Source organism: Cydia amplana, chromosome Z (assembly GCF_948474715.1).
Source record: "Cydia amplana chromosome Z, ilCydAmpl1.1, whole genome shotgun sequence".
Taxonomy (NCBI): domain Eukaryota; kingdom Metazoa; phylum Arthropoda; class Insecta; order Lepidoptera; family Tortricidae; genus Cydia; species Cydia amplana.
Window position 1 is genome coordinate 26,179,403 of NC_086096.1, and position 19,476 is coordinate 26,198,878.

At 38.3% G+C, this 19,476-nt stretch overlaps 2 protein-coding genes across 3 annotated transcripts; one reads left to right on the plus strand and one right to left on the minus strand.

Annotated features, from left to right (window-relative positions):
* The first annotated feature begins 929 nt into the window (after positions 1-929).
* On the plus strand, positions 930-10,178 carry LOC134661392 (prenylated Rab acceptor protein 1). 2 transcript variants are annotated; one of them, XM_063517457.1, is made up of 6 exons: positions 930-1,165; positions 1,876-1,978; positions 8,432-8,535; positions 8,881-8,965; positions 9,607-9,715; positions 10,067-10,178. In XM_063517457.1, exons 1-6 carry the CDS (start codon positions 1,074-1,076, stop codon positions 10,165-10,167), a joined length of 594 nt encoding a protein of 197 aa, XP_063373527.1. In that variant the 5' UTR covers positions 930-1,073; the 3' UTR covers positions 10,168-10,178. The 2 variants fall into 2 exon arrangements, with proteins under 2 accessions (XP_063373527.1, XP_063373528.1); XM_063517458.1 differs by having other exon boundaries at positions 930-1,144; positions 10,067-10,171.
* Positions 10,179-16,233: 6,055 nt separating this feature from the next.
* LOC134661388 (transcription factor E2F7-like) lies at positions 16,234-19,005 on the minus strand. Its single transcript, XM_063517453.1, has 3 exons — positions 18,533-19,005; positions 16,868-17,201; positions 16,234-16,780 (listed from the first exon to the last, which is right to left on the minus strand). Exons 1-3 carry the CDS (start codon positions 18,715-18,717, stop codon positions 16,292-16,294), a joined length of 1,008 nt encoding a protein of 335 aa, XP_063373523.1. The 5' UTR covers positions 18,718-19,005; the 3' UTR covers positions 16,234-16,291.
* Between the last annotated feature and the right edge of the window lie 471 nt (positions 19,006-19,476).

A 19,476-nucleotide genomic window follows, 5' to 3' on the forward strand; every position in this document is an offset into this window, starting at 1 on the left:
CAATTTTCGAAGTTATCTAATCTATACTGGGTCAATCAAATCTTGTCAGTAAATAGGAACAAAAAAAAATTATACTCATCCTTTTCTTTTGGGTGCTAGTACTAGTGTAAGACAAAGATAGTATGATTCTCTCTGTCTATGTTTGAAATCAAACAGACCTTTGACAGTTTGACACACTATAGATAAGATTAGCGCCAATTATTTTCCTGATCAAATCGGTCGATTTGCCCAGCTCATCTGGATACCAATTTATCATCAATTTATGTATTTTTTACTGACTATAGTTTGTCAAAGGACTGTCTCATTTTAAACATAGACAGAGTGAATCATACTATCTTTGTCTTACACTAGTACTAGCACCCAAAAGAAAAGGATGAGTATAGTTTTCCTGGTTCTTACTGACTGACAAATTGGTTTGACCAACTATACGTACTTTAAGGCCCCAGTACCAAAGAGTAGTATAATATATATATATGAGACAATACAGTACACAATGGGCCATCGCCGGCCACTCCAAGGGACGCAGCCATGCGGTAGAATGAGATAGCAATATCACTTGCTCCCTCTAACGCATAAATGCGTCCCTTGGAGTGGCCGGCGATGGCCCATTGTGTACTGGGGCCTTTACTCTGCTTTGTGTTACACCTATAAGTGAGAGCGAGAAAAAGATACCTCTTTCTCGGTTCGATAGGTGCAGTGCGGTAGTGTGTTATGGCTTTATGACTCCTTTTATGGACTGCCACAGCTGTCACTGTCAATTGTCAGGCAAAATTCAAAATACGTGTAGAGGGGAAGGGGACGGGAATAAAATCATCATCTAACGAGCCAACTAGACAATATTTGGGTAATTTAAATTTACAATAAATGTGTAATACTATACTACAGTAAATGAACTATACATTTGTAATGTAACTGTGCATTACTTGGGATTGGTGTTTTCGATAATCTTGCGTTCTTAATCAAGAACCGCAATCGCATTGTGGTAGTCGCGCAATTTTTATTGCATGTTTATGTGTCCGGGAAATTCCAATTTGGTCTAAGGCAAATACATAGATTTCTACAACTGCTTCACAATGTCCGAGAATGTGAATATCGACCTATCCGGGGAAATGAACGCACCGACTGAAAAGAAAGGATTTCATAAGTATGTGAATGACATGGAACTGTAAGTTTTCAATTTTTTACTGCGTGTGCTGTGTTGTTCACGCTTGTAGCGGAAATTTTATGGTTTGCTTATCATTCATAACATAATTGTTACCAGTTTTGTAGTGTTTGTCTCTATTTTTTTCATTTATAATGATTATTGCTGCTTTTGATTATTAATAAAAAAAAAATTATTATTATTCCTGGTATATTGCGAGACAATGACTTAACTTCTACACAACCTCTGAAATTACTTTATAATTTATAATTACTTTTATTTTTCTGTATTACTATTTATGGGCATAAGAGTAAAGTTTATTAATAGTGTGAATAAAAGCCCCTCCCTAGAGAGTAGTGGTTGTTCCACTTGTATTTTGTAGGAAATATCTAATGCTTATTACTCCGTGGAGAGTAATGGTGATTACTATTTCCCTAAGTTCTTACTTATCTATCTACAAAAATTGCTGTACATTGACAATATTGTTCTCATACTCCATTTGCACTATGTACTAGTAATCTGAAAATTAGACACATATTTGATATGAGTGTACCTATTAGATGTTAGTTAAGATTTATTTTATATTATTTTGTAAGTGTGGTATCGCAGTAATGCTATGTCGCTTAAGCCAAATAAGTTATGTTCTATCTCTTTCCACCGCACAAACTAGAAAGAGGTGGGCAGGTTAAATTGTGTGCAACTTGACAGTGATCGCATATTGTTTTGATTTCAAGGCTGATGCAACACATCCGTAGTGGCGGTGGCCAAGCACTGTTGATGGGTTTCTTGGCTACGAGAAGACCCTGGACACAGTTTGTTGCAACAGAAAACTTTAAGGTATTTATCACACAATTTGAAAATAGCCCAGGAATCTTTCTTTTTTTTTAAATATATTTATAAATATAAATGTTTGTATAGCTTCTATAACTAGAATTTTCAAATTGTAGTGTATTGAAATATGAGGGTACTTCTGTGGGGTACCCCAACAAAACCAGTCTGGATATGTCAGGTACTCTCCCGAATTTCGGCTATAATATCGCGATATAATAGTGGCGACGAGGATGGGATAGTGATAACAAAAGCCATAGCACGAAGTTATTTTTGGTGGCCAGCTATAGACAAGGAAATTGAAAGTTTGGTAAAAAAGTGCGAAACTTGTGCTGAAAACAGAAATATGCCGTCACAAGTGAGCCATAAGTGGATAAGGCCGGAGAAGGCATGGTCACGGTTACATATTGATTATGCAGGGCCGTTTCAAGGCAAAACATTTCTCATCCTGATTGATGCTTATTCAAAATGGCCTGAAGTAAAGATTGTTCCTGATATGAGCTCAGGGACACTAATTATTATATCGCGATATTATAGCCGAAATTCGGGAGAGCACATGTAATTGCGTACCTGACATATCCAGACTGGTTTGGTTGGGGTACCCCACAGAAGTACCCTCATATTTCAATACACTACATGCCTTCCCCTCGAGATAGTTCACTAAAACTAAGTTTCACTAATCACTGGTAATTCACTAACACTAAGTTTCACTGTTTATTGGTAGTTCACTAACACTATTCAATTGTCTGTTACAAGGTCCTTACGCTCTATCATATTTATACTAAAACTAACTACTTAACGTCGTCTACGAGTCTTGGTTTGTATCTTCAGTCTGTTCATAATCAGATTCTGACAGACTCTCATAGGAATCTATGGCTAATCTCTTGGCTTCCATGTTTTGTGGTGATGAAGGTGATCTCGCTCGTTTGTTGGTTGGCGGTATGCGTTCTTGGCTCTGATTAAACGTATAATCCTGAGGCCCAGAAATCCCTATGATATCAGCCCACTGTGAGGCCGGTGGAGTAGCATTTAGTTTGACATTAATATCTTCATCCTCATCACTATCTTCACATGGTTTACTTGCCTCCGTGTCATGTATAACTTCACGACCAGTATCTTCTGATGTATGCTGGCGGCTATCACTCGCCTCTCCCCCATGACCTTGTATCTGATTAATATGTCTTTTCATCAGCTTCCCGTTCCATCGTATTATATACCTACAAATGCCTTGTCTCTTCTCTATGACTCCTTTCAACCAGCGTGGTCCTGAACTGTAATTCCGGAAATACACAGTCTGTCCCATTTGAAATGAACGTACTACAGTGTTTTCATTCTCGTCACATACTTGCGTTTCCTCTTGGTTCTTAAATATGAGGGGATTAAGGTGGTCAAACTTTCTCCTGAAACGCCTACAATTTAAAAGTTCCGCCGGTGACTTGTCAGTAGTACTATTGGGTGTAGTACGCAACCCATACAATATTGTAGGTAATTTTATGTTCCATGGAAGTGTGGACTGTTTCTTTAATTTATTCTTAACCGTTTGAACAGTCCTCTCGGCCAGTCCATTCGACGCCGGATGGTAAGGTGGTGTCAAGACTTGTCTTATTCCATTTGTTGATAGGAATTCTTTAAACTGATCTGAAATGAAACTTCTGCCATTATCACTGACCAAGGTGTCTGGTAACCCTTGTTCTGCAAATATGTCCCTTAAAACATTTATTAGTGTCCCTGAGCTCATATCAGGAACAATCTTTACTTCAGGCCATTTTGAATAAGCATCAATTAGGATGAGAAATGTTTTGCCTTGAAACGGCCCTGCATAATCAATATGTAACCGTGACCATGCCTTCTCCGGCCTTATCCACTTATGGCTCACTTGTGACGGCATATTTCTGTTTTCAGCACAAGTTTCGCACTTTTTTACCAAACTTTCAAATTCCTTGTCTATAGCTGGCCACCAAAAATAACTTCGTGCTATGGCTTTTGTTATCACTATCCCGTCATGATTTGCGTGTAATTCCTGTAGGATATACGGCCTCATTTTGTCCGGTATAATCACCCGATTACCCCATAGAATGCAATTTTTATATTCTGAAATTTCGTTGCGTTTCTGCCAGTACACCTTATATTCCACATCCACTTTGCTAGGCCACCCGTTTCGAATCCAGTATAATACCTTGCTTAGTGTATTATCTTTAGTTGTCAGTTTCGCCACTTCACTGGCTGACAGTTCCAGGTCTGATGGAGTTTCTTCTATGAGGAGGACTCCTAAGTATTCCTCTTCAGACGATTGGTCACGGGACGGCCATCTGCTTAACGCATCAGCGTTTCCTAGTTTTTTACCTTCCACATATTGTATGGAGTAATCATAGGAGTTTAATAATAAAGCCCAGCGGAGCATTCGTGGAGATATAACATTAGGAATGGGCTTTTTCGGTTCAACAATCCCAACAATGGTTTATGATCGGTTCTGATCGTAATCTTCCGGCCACTAATAAACTGGTGGAATTTCTTAAGACCAAACACTATAGCTGCTGCCTCTTTATCTATCTGACCATAATTCCTCTCATGAACGTTCATGGTCCTTGAAGCAAACATTACTGGTCTGACAGATCCATCTTCCATGACGTGTTCCAAAACAGCGCCCAGGCCAAATTGTGACGCATCACATGACATAATTATCTCTTTATTCACATCGTAATGGACTAGAGTGTCAGTACCCGACAACATCTTGCGTAACTTCTCAAATGCCTTCTGATGTTGCATAGACCACTGCCATTTCACATCTTTATTTAACAACTTATACAACGGTTCAGCGATATTAGCTTTGTGTGGTAAAAACCGATCATAAAAATTAAGCAATCCTAAGAATGCCTGGAGCTCTTTTACATTACTTGGGGCCGGTGTACTCTCAATTGCATGTATTTTATCCTCACAAGGATGTATACCACATTCATCAATGAGAAATCCTAAAAATTTCACACTTCTTACTGCAAAATTACACTTTTCCTTGTTTACCCTTAGGCCAGCCTCTTGTAATTTCTTTAAGACCATTTCTAACCTGGAGTTATGCTCAGCGACGTCTGTGCCACTTACAACAATATCATCCAGTAATACAGCTATCCCTCTTATTCCTGTAAGCAAGGAAGACATTAGTCTTTGAAAGATGCCTGGGCACGCCTTGACTCCAAAAGCTAAACGTTTCATTTTGTAAAGGCCTTTTGGTGTGTTTATTGTTAACAGCTGTGCTGTTGCCTCGTCCACACTAACTTGAGTGTATGCCCTTTCTAAATCAATTTTGCTGAAAATTGTGCCACCTTGTATCGCTGTGAAAGCCTCATCTAAAGTAGGCAGAGGGTATGTATCAGTGTCGGTCACCATATTTACTGTAGACCTATAGTCACCACAAAGCCTTACATTGCCATTCGGTTTCAGAACTGGTACTATAGGGGTAGCCCACTCAGAGTGTGCAATTGGCTCCAAAACTCCTTCCTCTACTAGTCTGTCTATTTCCTTTATTACTCTTTCCCTCAAAGCAAAAGGAATGGGTCTACTTTTCAAAAATTTAGGTACCGCTCCTTCCCTCGGTGTAATTTTCACTAATGGGCCTTTATACTTTCCCAAACCTTCCTGGAAAACATCACTATATTTCTGTAGGAGCCCTTTAATTTCCTCACCGTTTATTTTCATATGCATTACTCCTTGTACCCGTATTCCAAATGGCTGGAACCAATTTCTCCCTAAGAGGCTGGGTCCATTACCTCTAGCTATATAGATCATGAGGTCATTTTGTAACCCTTTAAAAGATGCTCGCACTTCAGTTTTTCCTAATATCCTTAATTGGTTTTCTGTCCATGTAATTAATGCAACATCATCCTTCTCTAACATAGGTAATTTTCCTTTCCAAATGAGTCTGGCTGTCACTTCAGAAATTAGAGTAAATGCACATCCCGTGTCAACTTCCATGTCAATAATAGAATCATCAATTGATACCTTTACCATATAAGGGTCAACTTTATTTTCTCTCACATTGTTCACATTGGCATACAACCCATTACAATTTGATTTATGCCCACCATCCTGTTTATTTTTGGTAAGACACACTGCCTCAATGTGTCCCGTTCTGCCACATGCATTAGACTTACTCCAACGGAATCTGCACTCCCCCCTATGCTGCCTACCACACCTGTAGCATGGTTTATTCTGTTTGTCAACCTTTTTGTTAGTGATCTTGTTTACTTCCATAGGTTCATCGACCTCCACATCTGGTTTTGACGGTCCTGGCACTACAATAATACTAGAATCAAATGTGGCACTCTCATGTGAAAATGCTATCTCAGCTGCTTGAGTAAATGTCAGCTTCTCACATTGTAACAGTTTCCTTTGAACCTCTTTGCTCCTAATACCACATACAAGCCGATCACGTAAAGTTCGCTCCAAGTCTGTGAAATTGCAATGAATACTCATTTTCCTTAAATTTGCCACATAATCTCTGACTTTCTCCCCCTCTTCTTGATTTCTTGAGTGAAATTTAAAAGATTCTACAATCTCATTAGGTGTGGGGTGTAAATGAGCCTTCAAAAGTTCCAAAATTTGTTTATAGGTTATGTTCGCTATAGTAGTTGGAGATGCCAAAGAAACTATTAAATCAAATAGTTGAGAGCCACATACCGCCAACAAATTCGCCTTTTTCTTATCTGCATCCACAATATCATTTGCACTTAAACAGAATTCAAACCTTGTAATGTAGTTTTCCCAGCACCCCTGACCCATATCAAATTCACCAAATTTAATACCCATTTTCTTGCACTTTGCACTCAAAACTTCACAAAACTCACTAACACAGCCGAATACACGCTTATACTACCGATTTGTCCCGTCGCCACTATTATATCGCGATATTATAGCCGAAATTCGGGAGAGCACATGTAATTGCGTACCTGACATATCGAGACTGGTTTTGTTGGGGTACCCCACAGAAGTACCCTCATATTTCAATACACTACACTAATAAATGTTTTAAGGGACATATTTGCAGAACAAGGGTTACCAGACACCTTGGTCAGTGATAATGGCAGAAGTTTCATTTCAGATCAGTTTAAAGAATTCCTATCAACAAATGGAATAAGACAAGTCTTGACACCACCTTACCATCCGGCGTCGAATGGACTGGCCGAGAGGACTGTTCAAACGGTTAAGAATAAATTAAAGAAACAGTCCACACTTCCATGGAACATAAAATTACCTACAATATTGTATGGGTTGCGCACTACACCCAATAGTACTAGTGACAAGTCACCGGCGGAACTTTTAAATTGTAGGCGTTTCAGGACAAAGTTTGACCACCTTAATCCCCTCATATTTAAGAACCAAGAGGAAACGCAAGTATGTGACGAGAATGAAAACTCTGTAGTACGTTCATGTCAAATGGGACAGACTGTGTATTTCCGGAATTACAGTTCAGGACCACGCTGGTTGAAAGGAGTCATAGAGAAGAGACAAGGCATTTGTAGGTTTATAATACGATGGAACGGGAAGCTGATGAAAAGACATATTAATCAGATACAAGGTCATGGGGGAGAGGCGAGTGATAGCCGCCAGCATACATCAGAAGATACTGGTCGTGAAGTTATACATGACACGGAGACAAGTAAACCATGTGAAGATAGTGATGAGGATGAAGATATTAATGTAAAACTAAATGCTACTCCACCGGCCTCACAGTGGGCTGATATCATAGGGATTTCTGGGCCTCAGGATTATACGTTTAATCAGAGCCAAGAACGCATACCGCCAACCAACAAACGAGCAAGATCACCTTCATCACCACAAAACATGGAAGCCAAGAGATTAGCCATAAATTCCTATGAGAGTCTGTCAGAATCTGATTATGAACAGACTGAAGATTCAAACCAAGACTCGTAGACGACGTTAAGTAGTTAGTTTTAGTATAAATATGATAGAGCGTAAGGACCTTGTAACAGACAATTGAATAGTGTTAGTGAACTACCAATAAACAGTGAAACTTAGTGTTAGTGAATTATCAGTGATTAGTGAAACTTAGTTTTAGTGAACTATCTCGAGGGGAAGGCATGTAGTGTATTGAAATATGAGGGTACTTCTGTGGGGTACCCCAACAAAACTAGTCTGGATATGTCAGGTACGCAATTACATGTGCTCTCCCGAATTTCGGCTATAATATCGCGATATAATACAAATGATAATCCAAATTCACCGTTGTTATATATTTAACACTTGTGTCTGTTATAGTGACGTCACTCACGAGAAAAAATATGGTAGTTACGTGATATAATAAAACTACGATTTTAATTTTATACTTAAAAATAAATTAGTGTTTTTATAACAAAATATCACTGTAGTTCACACAAAACCTTTTGTCATAAATATATGTGGAAAAGATTGCTAGCAAATACTAGTATAGATTTACATAATGTATTTTAGGTTCCGGCATCGCTGCCTAGGCTGTCTCGCCGTATTTACCGGAATGTGGAATATTTCCAAGCCAATTACTTCATGGTCTTCCTAGGGCTGTTTTTGTATTGTCTGTGAGTACATTGTATTGATATTAATTTGTATGTTCAAAATTTCTGATCTAATTTTGATAGACTACTCGCTTTTTTCTCACTGTATGTATTAAAGAGAGAGACGGGCATTATCTCACGGGCGAGATACTGTCGCGCCGCACTTGTGCTAGGCTCACTGAACTCCTTAAAATGTAAACAATTAAATATCACATTCATATGTGGCCTTCCATCAGTGAAGGGTCCTTATGCTTCAGGTGCTATAAGGACCTTTCTATCAGAATTTCTGTTGGAATTTGAGATCACCCTTGACCCATCCGTGATGGAAAACCACAATAAAATGATAAAGTGTTAACATTTTGTTTACAGTATTACGTCTCCTTTTCTACTTATAGCAATGGTTGCTAGCTTCTTTGGCTACAGAAAACTTACTGCTGGCCCGAATACATGGAAGGTAAGAAAATGTTCATCACATAATATACGAGTATATTTGTAATTAATAGTTCATTTTAGAAATGAATAATAATTATTGATATCAAAATTTCAGCCAAGAGTAAGTGCAATATCTTTAATTTTAGTAGATTGTAACTAACAAATCGATATTGACGCGTCTAACGCGTTGTTCATTTATTAGAGTCTGTGCAGAAAGAGAAGAGTCGTGGAATGTATGGGGCCCATTAAACAAATGCAAGCGTATAGGAGCGGCCTTAACGCTGCACGCTGCTCAAATCACTTGCGAGCCCGACGCCACGCTGCACGCCCCGCCGAACGCTCCGCTTCGAGCGTCCACTCAGGCCTTACACTTAGTGATCATATTTGTGAATGATAAAATATATCTATCAACTTTTTGTTCACTAATGGCGTTATTCATAATAAACGCGTTACTGGGTAACTTACTGGCCTGAATTAGCTATAAATCGTTTGTCTTTATCTGTCGTTTTGACTTATGTATTTGTAAGAAAGGGATAAAACATAATTTAACTAAATCAGGCCCGTAAAATTTCATGAATAAGGGTGTAAGTAATAATTTTTAATAACCGCGCGGGTTCACATTTCATAACTATCTTGATTATAAATTTGTTTTTGTTGGTATAGATCGGAAGCTATGAGCTGACGAAAACGCAGCAATACGCAGTCGCCGCCGCAGGGTCGACGGCTATCTGCTGGTTCGCCGGCGTCGGGGCTGTGGTCTTCTGGGTTTTAGGTACTTGCCTATTTTACTCATCTAACTAGGTACCAAGAACAAAAAAAACCAGTAGTTACCACGAAAGCAAACTGGTGATAATTACTGGGATTGTTTTTCCATTGCTCCCAGTTGTAACACATGAAAAAAACTTACATCTGTTACTTTGGTAACAACTGAGAACCCGGTTGTTTTTTAGGGTTCTTATAGGATCACTTAGTTGTCCGTCCGTCCGTCTGTCTATCAATAATTTTTTATCTCTATAAATTTGTAAAAAAATAATAAAAAATAAGTTAAATTAGTACGGAACCGTCGGCGGAGGAGTCCGACTCGCGCTTGTCCGGTTTTTTGTTAAACGGTTTTGTGGTGCAGGTGCAACAGTGACGATTGTGGCGCTGCACGCCGGCCTGTTCGACGCGGAGTCCCTCCCGCCTCCGGAGCCCGAGCAGTTCCCCATGATCGAGCAAGTGTGACACCTGTACCAGTACCTGTACCTCACACGCTCCTCTACATATACAACGGAACACACTGTACATTAACCTTACTCCCTTGTGACACCGACAATATTGTCGCATTGTGTAAAATTTAACTAACATTTCATAAAACTGTAACTTGAAAACTAGTAGATGTTAATCCATATTGTAATCAAATCAAACTATGTATAATATGTACTAATAATTCGAAGAGGCCACCAACTTACCTACATAACATATAAGTAAAGGTATTATCACAAACTATTTCTAGTTATTTATTAATTTTGACACATTTTTGAAAAATAAAATGTTTTAATTATCGTAAGGCTCAAGAGAGTTGAAGCAAAAGATAAAACAATAACATCTTTGACGCCCCAAGCGCAACATTATGTATGTAAAGAACAGTTTTAATTACCTGCATAGGTATTAACTTTCGGTTTTGTACGAATCAAATGAACGAATTTTGAATGTTAAATGACTGACCCATGTTCTTTCACTGATATGTGTTAAAATTGTATCAACGGTGTCGCCATCTACACGAGAATAGGCTAAAAGTATGATGCCATCTATTCGAGCATTATTTTTTCTGGTTTTATCGAGGTATTTTTTTCTTAGACTTTACTCTTATCTTGTACGGAGTTACATACATATATGTTTGTTAACCTTTTCGACGCCGTGTCAAACACAAAAGCGGTCTCTCAGACGCCACAACAGACCTAGAATTTTCGCGCTCGCGCTTGACAGACAGCTGAAGTGTGCGAAAGGGAAGCCATCAAGTATATGAACATCCCATGAGTGCGAAAGAGTCAGACTACCAATGAGAAAACGTGACCACTTTTGAGTTTGATGACGGCCGCAGACGGCCAAGAGCGTATCACGGTCATTTTCAAATTGAAAAATATACACGGATTAGGACGAAAAGTATTAGATAATGTAATTCATTAAGATGGTGTCTTGTAGTGTGCCGGATTTCAGTGTCACAGGGCCAAATAATCCAAGCAAATACTCATTTCAGAGGATTTATGATATTCCGAGCGAAATTTTCATAACGATATTTTGTCAAATTAACAGCGTAAAAAGTGTAAGAAGTCGGTTTATACAGTTCATTATAAGTTTTTCTTCCTTTGCGTGCTAATATTTTATCATATTAGTCTATAATTAAAAATATTTTGTGTAAAAACATAACCTGTTACTTTACGCTAGGGCTTGACAAAATGTTCATATGACAGTATCGATAACTTGTCGGCATATTAATAGCTATGTAATTATTTCTTCACAAGACATTAGCTTTTATAACCGACTTCAAATAATAACGATTGTTATACCTTTTTGAAGGTGCTCATGTTTAGCGGTAAATTTAAACTTCACTTTCCAAAACAGTAAGAGTTACATTAAGATAAGTGTGCAACAATTTTGATAGCACACGCAGTGTAGGTGTTATTTATACGTCATATTGTCGTAGAATTTTAACGTTTAAAATAACACATTTGAAAAAGTAGTCGATAAGGCAATCAAACATCGACAGATTATTAATATGTTGTAACATGACATCACTATTTTTGATCTCGCACAGACAATTTACGCACACACTTGCATTTCATTTTTGGTCGCACTTTTGAAGATTGACAGTTGTTCTTTGTCATCTAATTCTATGGACGCCACGTCATTGAAGTGTCAAAACTGAAATTGAACTTTATGCATATGCACCTAGGTCTACGTTGCTCTGTGGTCTATGACCGATAAATACGTCTTTGGCGTTGGACCTGCGGTGCGTATATATCGGTCATTGGCGTCCAAAAGGTTAACTACTGATAAAATCATAGTAGGTAATTACCTATAAAATTTATTAAAAATAAAACGGATTTGTATCAATTTAATGTATTTTTTATTATTACAGATACAGCTTAGCAACAAATAGAGCATAAAAAGCAACTTTAAATACCTTAAAATTATATACTAATTTGAAACATTGCATGCATACAACCAATTGAAACCGCAACAATAAAATACTCGTAAACGTAAACAATGTGACTATTATACTCATGCCAAGTGAAGCGTAGCGTCCACCATCCTGCGTGTATGTATCAGGGATGTTGCGAACATCCGCATCCGCAACCGCGGAACTTCCGCATTATTTTCAACATCCGCATCCGCATAAAATCGATGCGGAGCTCATGCGGATGCGGATGTCGAACAAGTCGGTACAGGAACGTTTTAGCGGCGGCGTAAGTGCTACGTAATTTCGTCATTAGTGTCATTACCTATAACGAAATCGTCTAGATCCAGAAAAGGCGGCCAAGTTACTGTTTATTAAATATAACGCACCTATATTCTTGCTCAAATACTAAATGTTTCGTTTTTTTTTAAATAAAAAAAGACTAAAAATGTAATATTTGACGTTTTCTAAGTACCTAATCTTGACATCCGCATCCGCATCCGCGGCTGTGAGCCTTTAAATATCCGCATCCGCGGATGTCAAAAAATCTGCATCCGCAACATACCTGGTATGTATGTACAGTCAGCTGCAGAGAGGTGACCCCCCCTGCATAGAAATTTGTTTGCAGAGGGGGGTCACCTACTCTCTCTGCAGCTGACTGTAATACATACCTATGTATTTGTTGACATTCGTCAGCACCGATGGTTATAGTTTTTGCGCGGTGATTTTGTTTACTTACATTTCAGAAATAAAATAATTCATAAATAACATAGCCAGCGAAATATCTTAGACTTTTCACTGGTATTGCGAGCTGTTAAAGCGGTGTATTCATATATCGTATTATAAACAACAGAGGTGTTACTAAAAGCGACCTGTGAGCTGGAAGAACGGCTAACCTTGGGAGTTGTGCCACAGGAAACCTCCCTTAACAGTATCGAAATTATATTATTTATTTATAAGTATTGTATGTAAGGATTGTAACAATACATTAATTAATATCTATGTATAAAACAATATGATAAAAATATTTTCCCTCTCGAGACAATAAGTCCCACTGGAAGGTATGGTAAATTTTTATAAATTATAACCTAGATTGACTTTTACAGTACATCTTTAAGATGGCTTTCCACAGAAACGATTTCATTAAAATACAAAAATGTAAGAGTCACGCTGCAGAGCTAACTTGCGGGTAAGCGTGAGTAGAGGTGAAGAGGGATGACGACCAGGTGGCCAGGGTTATTTCCACTAGTTACCACCAAGTTGTTACCAGTGGTAACTACTGGGAATTTTTTTCCCACTGGTAACTACTGGGAAAAATTATTCCCAGTAGTTACCACCAAACCAGGTATACTGTTTTTATTAGTATTTAACTCTAACAAAATTTTGGTGGTAACTACTGGGAATATAAATTCCCACTAGTTATCACCAAACCGAGTTGGTGGTAACTACTGGGAATTATTTTTCCCAGTAGTTACCAGTGGTAAAAGGTGGGAAAAAAAATAAAGTACCGTAGTAAAAACCGTAGAAAAAAAATAAAAAAATAAAGTACCAGTGGTAAAAGGTGGGGAAAAAAATAAAGTAAAAGTAAAGTTACCACTGGTAAGAACTTGGTGGTAACTAGTGGGAATAACCCGGTGGCCAGCCAAAGTATTCATTACGTTGAGACAAGTACGCACGGCAACGGGGCACCCGGCCTAGCAGACAATGGTGCACCTACATGGTATGAGCAATCCAAACGAGTCAGTACTTACCTATTATAGATTCCATTATGTGCATAAACCTTCTTTGCGCTTTTGTACGTACGTACGTGATACGTATAGTCAGCAGCAGATTTGTTAAGCGGGCGAGCTGTTCCATATTACCTTGACACGCTCTTATTATCTTAACAATAAAGTCGCGTCAAGATAATTTCTATCACCTCGCCCGCTTAGCAACTTCTGCTGCTGACTGTACTAATACAAAACATATTTTTAATTTTTACTCATATCAACACCGTGGTTCCTCGGAACAAATTTAACTAGACAATAACAAAAAAGGTTTATTGTCAAAAAAAATTCGTCTCTGCATCGCCTAGTTCGTTCCGTGGCCAAGCCGCGGACGGCACCCTACGCCCTCGCGGTAGAGCGGCAGCGGCGCAACCCAACTATATACTTCATTTTTTTTATATACGTCTTTACAAACTTAATAGTTAATTATTAAGGTTTTTTCTAAGTCAACAATTTGCTAATTGCATTATTTGTCTCTGAAATTAATTAAACTCTTTTCTGAGCAACAATAATAAAAATTTAACGGAAAATTACATCTAATGTTTTTGTTCAATGTTTGAAATAATATTAAATACTTACATCTTAAACGTTTTTCTTGGAAGACGAAATAGGTCCGATTTATTGTTAAATTCGAGTTCGTACATTAGCTATTAAACGCAAGTAGCAAATGTACGAACTCTCCCTTACCCTAATCAATGTGTAAATTGGGCCTTACGCATTTCAAGGTCAATTCAAATCCAAAATTAATATAATGCAGTTTGTCGTAAAATTACTAAACACAACATTTCCAAAGTTCATGTCTCAAGTCATATCAAATTATTATTAATGTATACCACAAAATGACAAGCAGCTAACTTCCCAATGCCCAATGCAGTCAGCTGGTCTACATCAAGTATAAAAAAAATCCTGTAAGTTTTCTTTTCATACAATGGGGGTAGCTAATACAAAGCACATTTCTTTAAGGTCAATGTGGCTAATTCCGTCATAGGGACTATTCCGTCCACGAGCGTATATTTCTTTGATTTTCAATCGTAGGAAAACAACCATTTGCTTTGAATTATATGTATACTGAAACTAAAATCAATCGCTGCTTTGTCGAGGAAATTATCAATATTGTTCGTTTGTGGACGGAAAAGTCCTTATGACGGAATCAGCCACATTGACACGAAAATATACATCTACATCCTTATCACGGGAGCAAAAACAAGCATGTCAAAGAACACAAATGTAACAGAACATCTGTATTTCCACATGTTACCACCAAGATGTAACAATCACAACTATCACCAACTGAGAACACTAGTCAGTGTCTGTTGCTATTATTGTTATTCAAATCTCTGTTGCTATTACTTGTAACAACTTATTGCTGGTAACTAGTGGGAATATCACAATATTACAGTTTCTCGAGTGGGGCCTGTAGGTAATTGGGTATTATATAATTTGGACCATAAATAGATTTTTAATTTTACTGTGATGCTCATTTCTGCCCTAGCCATAGGATACCTACAGGAACGAGCCAAATTCATGATTTGTCTGTGGGCAAATTAGGAATCACGAAATTTAACGAAACCTATACATGTAATTTTACTAAATTTTCGTGTTGCGTCTGTTTACTTAGTAAAGAAATACAAAAAACATGCAGGACTGTATTTACGCAAAACGGAGAGGAGTGGGACACTTCAATGTACCTACCTACAGGGCAACAACTGTTCCAAATTATGTTCAGACCAGCGCGGAATTCGTAATTCGTTAAGGTCCACGAGGTTCCTGCTCTTCTCTCACTCACACTTGAGTGTAAGCGTGACCGAGATTGGATATGCGTGCCTCGGGACCACGTATATCATGTTTTGAAATTTAAATAATAAAAAAGTAATCGCTGAGTTCCCTCAAGCATAATATTGCTCATTTTTAGAAATGATTTTGATATTTTTAGTTTTTGTGCAAAATGTACCTACTAGATTTTTTAAAAGTGCATTTTGAGACCTATATTCGTGATTTTTTTATATCGACCGAAAATCTAAAACTCAGGATTCGAATCGCTGAAGTCCCTAGACAAAGGCCTCAGGACTTATTAATATTTTTTTGGCAACCGTATTGTGATCTAAGAAAAACCTCCGTTCTTTGATCCTAGTGAACCTTAAATAAGAACTTGTATTTTTTTGATATTTTTGTATGTACGTGGTGTTTTTTTAATTGCTTTAAATAAAACGATTGTCAATGAGATCAATTCAAGAAAAGTTCTGAACTTGTATTGCGAGCATGATCATGGCTAAGGTTTATTTAGTGAAAGTAAGCCCTTCATTTTGGTGCATTCTGGGATATTCCGACAGCAAGTCATGTAGGCCCAAATCGCGGACATGGACCTCAACGTGGACGGAGAATACATTAGAAAAATATTTAGCCAAGTCATATTCATACAATTTTACAAAATTATTCCATTGTTTATTCTAGTGAGCTCCATATCGGCAACCAATAAAATTTCGTCCCACTTATGGGAAGGAGTGTGAGGTGGGGTAGTGACGCCCAGTGGAGTTTCTCTATTACTATTGAGCGTGCTGGAGAACTCTAGCTTCCGTTTAGATCTGCCGGAGAACACGTGGCAAGGCGTGATGCGGTGCTCGCTGCCCGGGAGCGCGACGGGCGTGAGCGGAGAGGGAGTACTTATCACCATCTTATCTGCCTTCTTCATTTTGAAGGGCCCAACATATTTGAATACAGGTTTCTTTAAAATTGAGTTTCCTGACACTTTTTCAATGAGACCAATTGAAATAAAGACATTGGCGATGTCATACAGCCTTCTTACTTTTGATTTGTGCTGACGGTCTAGCATTTCCGGTGAAAGGGAGGTTTTGGTTTTGTTAGATGAGTCGATCAGTACTCTCACAGCCATCTCCAGATTTATAAGCGCATTCTGAAAATAAAATATATACAGTTTAAGTTTTCTTTAAAGGGTTTTTTGTATATTTTATTCTTAAGTGTTGTTTGAAAAAATACTTACAGGTGGTTCTACTAGGAAAAGCATCAAAAATCTCTGAGCCAATACTCCCAGGGTTTTGTGTTTGGGAGCGGGTGGCTTTGGGGCTCTCCCGCGTAGAGCCGCAGACAGTCTCAGGTTCTCCCCTTGTTTTTTAAGCACCTTCAAAAAGGAATTCAGTCTTGACCCTCCATGCCACAGGTAAGTGTTCTTCCGCTTGTGGACTGCACACTGCATGGCCTCGAGGATGTTGATGATGTCGTACATGCGCCGTTTCTCGACGCCCAGTCGCGCCGCTGTGCTGTCCAGCTGGATCTCCATCGTGCCGTGCCCATACAGAGGGAACAGGGTAAGGAATCTGCAACCATACCAAGCCTCTCACATCATCTTCATCATTACACATACACATACAATGAGGTGATGAAAAGATACATACACAATAAGCCGGGTTCACACAGAGTGAGCGTATGTGCGAGGCAATTTCATCACGCACAAAACGGCCAGTGTAGGTATGTCTATTATGGCAATAGTTGTTATAGCTACAGTCATCTACATCATTTGATGACTGTAGATCAGCGGTTGGCAACCTTTTAGCAGCCAAGGGCCACATAGTAGTTAAGGAAGTTGATGCGGGCCGTACTTTTGTTAATATGTGTGACTTTATCAGACATTGTTGTTTGACAATATTACATACAAAATAGCCAGGGAGGCTCGCGGGCCACAAGTGAGAGGTTCGCCGGCCCGCGGGCCGCTTGTTGCCGACCACTGCTGTAGATGAACCTAATTGGCCGGTATTTTCTGAGTAATGAGTTTTAGACATTTCTAAACACAATCTTAAAGACCCTATAAGTAAAGATCTTAATAGGTACATCCTAATAAGAAGTTTCAGTGAACAATTGAACATACATGGGGGCCAAATTGGTAGCTCTTAAGGTCACTGTATATAAAAACTCATATAAATGGATGCCTGATTATGGATTTTACCATTGAAATAAGAATTTTTCGTGACTTACATGTACAGTCAGCAGCAGAAGTTGCTAAGCTGGCGAGGTGATCAAAATGACCTTAACACGCTCTTATTTTCTTAACAACAAAGTCAAATCAAGATTATTTTGAACACCCAGCCCGGTTAGCAACTTTTGCTGCTGACTGTATTACTAATATGAAACCAAAATAATGTAAGTTATCCTAGTAAGATGCAGGGCAGTTTTTAAGCTTTTGAATTTGGAACTTTTATTTCTACAAGTTGAAAACTTAGAATTTGTACTTGTATAAGTAGGTGAAATATTAGCAAAATCATTTAAGATCATTACCAGTCACTTCTCTGTTACCTCAAAGGGTAACTAAGGTAAACATAATAGTGCTCGACATGCTAATGCCCAATAGATGACACCCTGCTGTCACCTCTATTGACAATAAGTTAAGTTTCAAGATTACATGTACTGGGACCGTGTCAAGCACCAGTATGTTTACCTTATATCTTGATAACTATGGCATTTCAAATAATTTAGTCAACTTCTTTTAAAGTTTCTAATGAGCTAGAAGGACTGTATTAGAATCATGCAACAAAAGAAGTTATTTACAGGAGCTATCATCATTTATTTGGTAGGACCAATGACTAGATGTTGAACATTTGGAGCCTAATTTAATGAGAATGCATCTTAAGCAGTAATTATCGCTGAATATAACCTGTCGCATAGTATCTGAAGTGACTTTTCTTTGCGGTGAATGGTGCTCGGCGGCGGAGTCGGGTAGAGCAGCGCAACGTTCGTCAACAACTTCAAGTTCGCCGTGGGAGAGACATTGGTAGAGTTAGTGACTTCAGTTAGCACACAGCGCTTGGGGGTGGAAGTTATGTTATCATCTTCATACATTGTGCGATAACATTCTGTAATAATCCTAGACCACAAAATATACGGGTAGTTTAACGAGTAACTCTAATCTAGTTGGCTGAAAACCAAATGTAAATAGTAATATTGTAAATAGGTAAAGAGAGTATTCCAAAATAGGATATTGCAATAGCAATATTATTTTTGAGTTTGATTGTAAATGTTAAAACATGGTGCACAAAATATGATTATTCACTATAATAACCTCTCTGTATACATTTTTGACAGTTTCGGCAAATGCGCGCGAGCTGTGAGCGTGCCCGCTACGCTACCGCTCCCATTGAATCCCGAGCTTGAACATTAGGCCTAGTTTACATGATAGAAATAGGATTTGTTTTTTTAGTTTTTCACAGAAATTTGTCTATAATATGCTATCGAGTTAAATACAAAATCAACAGTCGGTAATCTTTACACTTTCTTGTAAATTATTTGTTATCAGAAACATGTCAGGAATCGGAACCGAAAACGGAACCTGAACCGGAAATGGAGCCTGAGTCAGTACTGTCAGTAGGTACACATTACATATAGCTGGTTAACCAAATCTTGTCAGTAAAAAAAGGCGCGAAATTCAAATTTTCTATGGGATGATATCCCTTTGCGCCTACATTTTTCAAATTTGCCGCCTTTTTCTACTGTCAAGATCTGGTTGACCAAGTATAACACATACGAATAGGTATAGGTACAGTGTGTCAACGGTCTGTTTGATTTCAAACATAGACAGAGAGAATCATACTATCTTTGTCT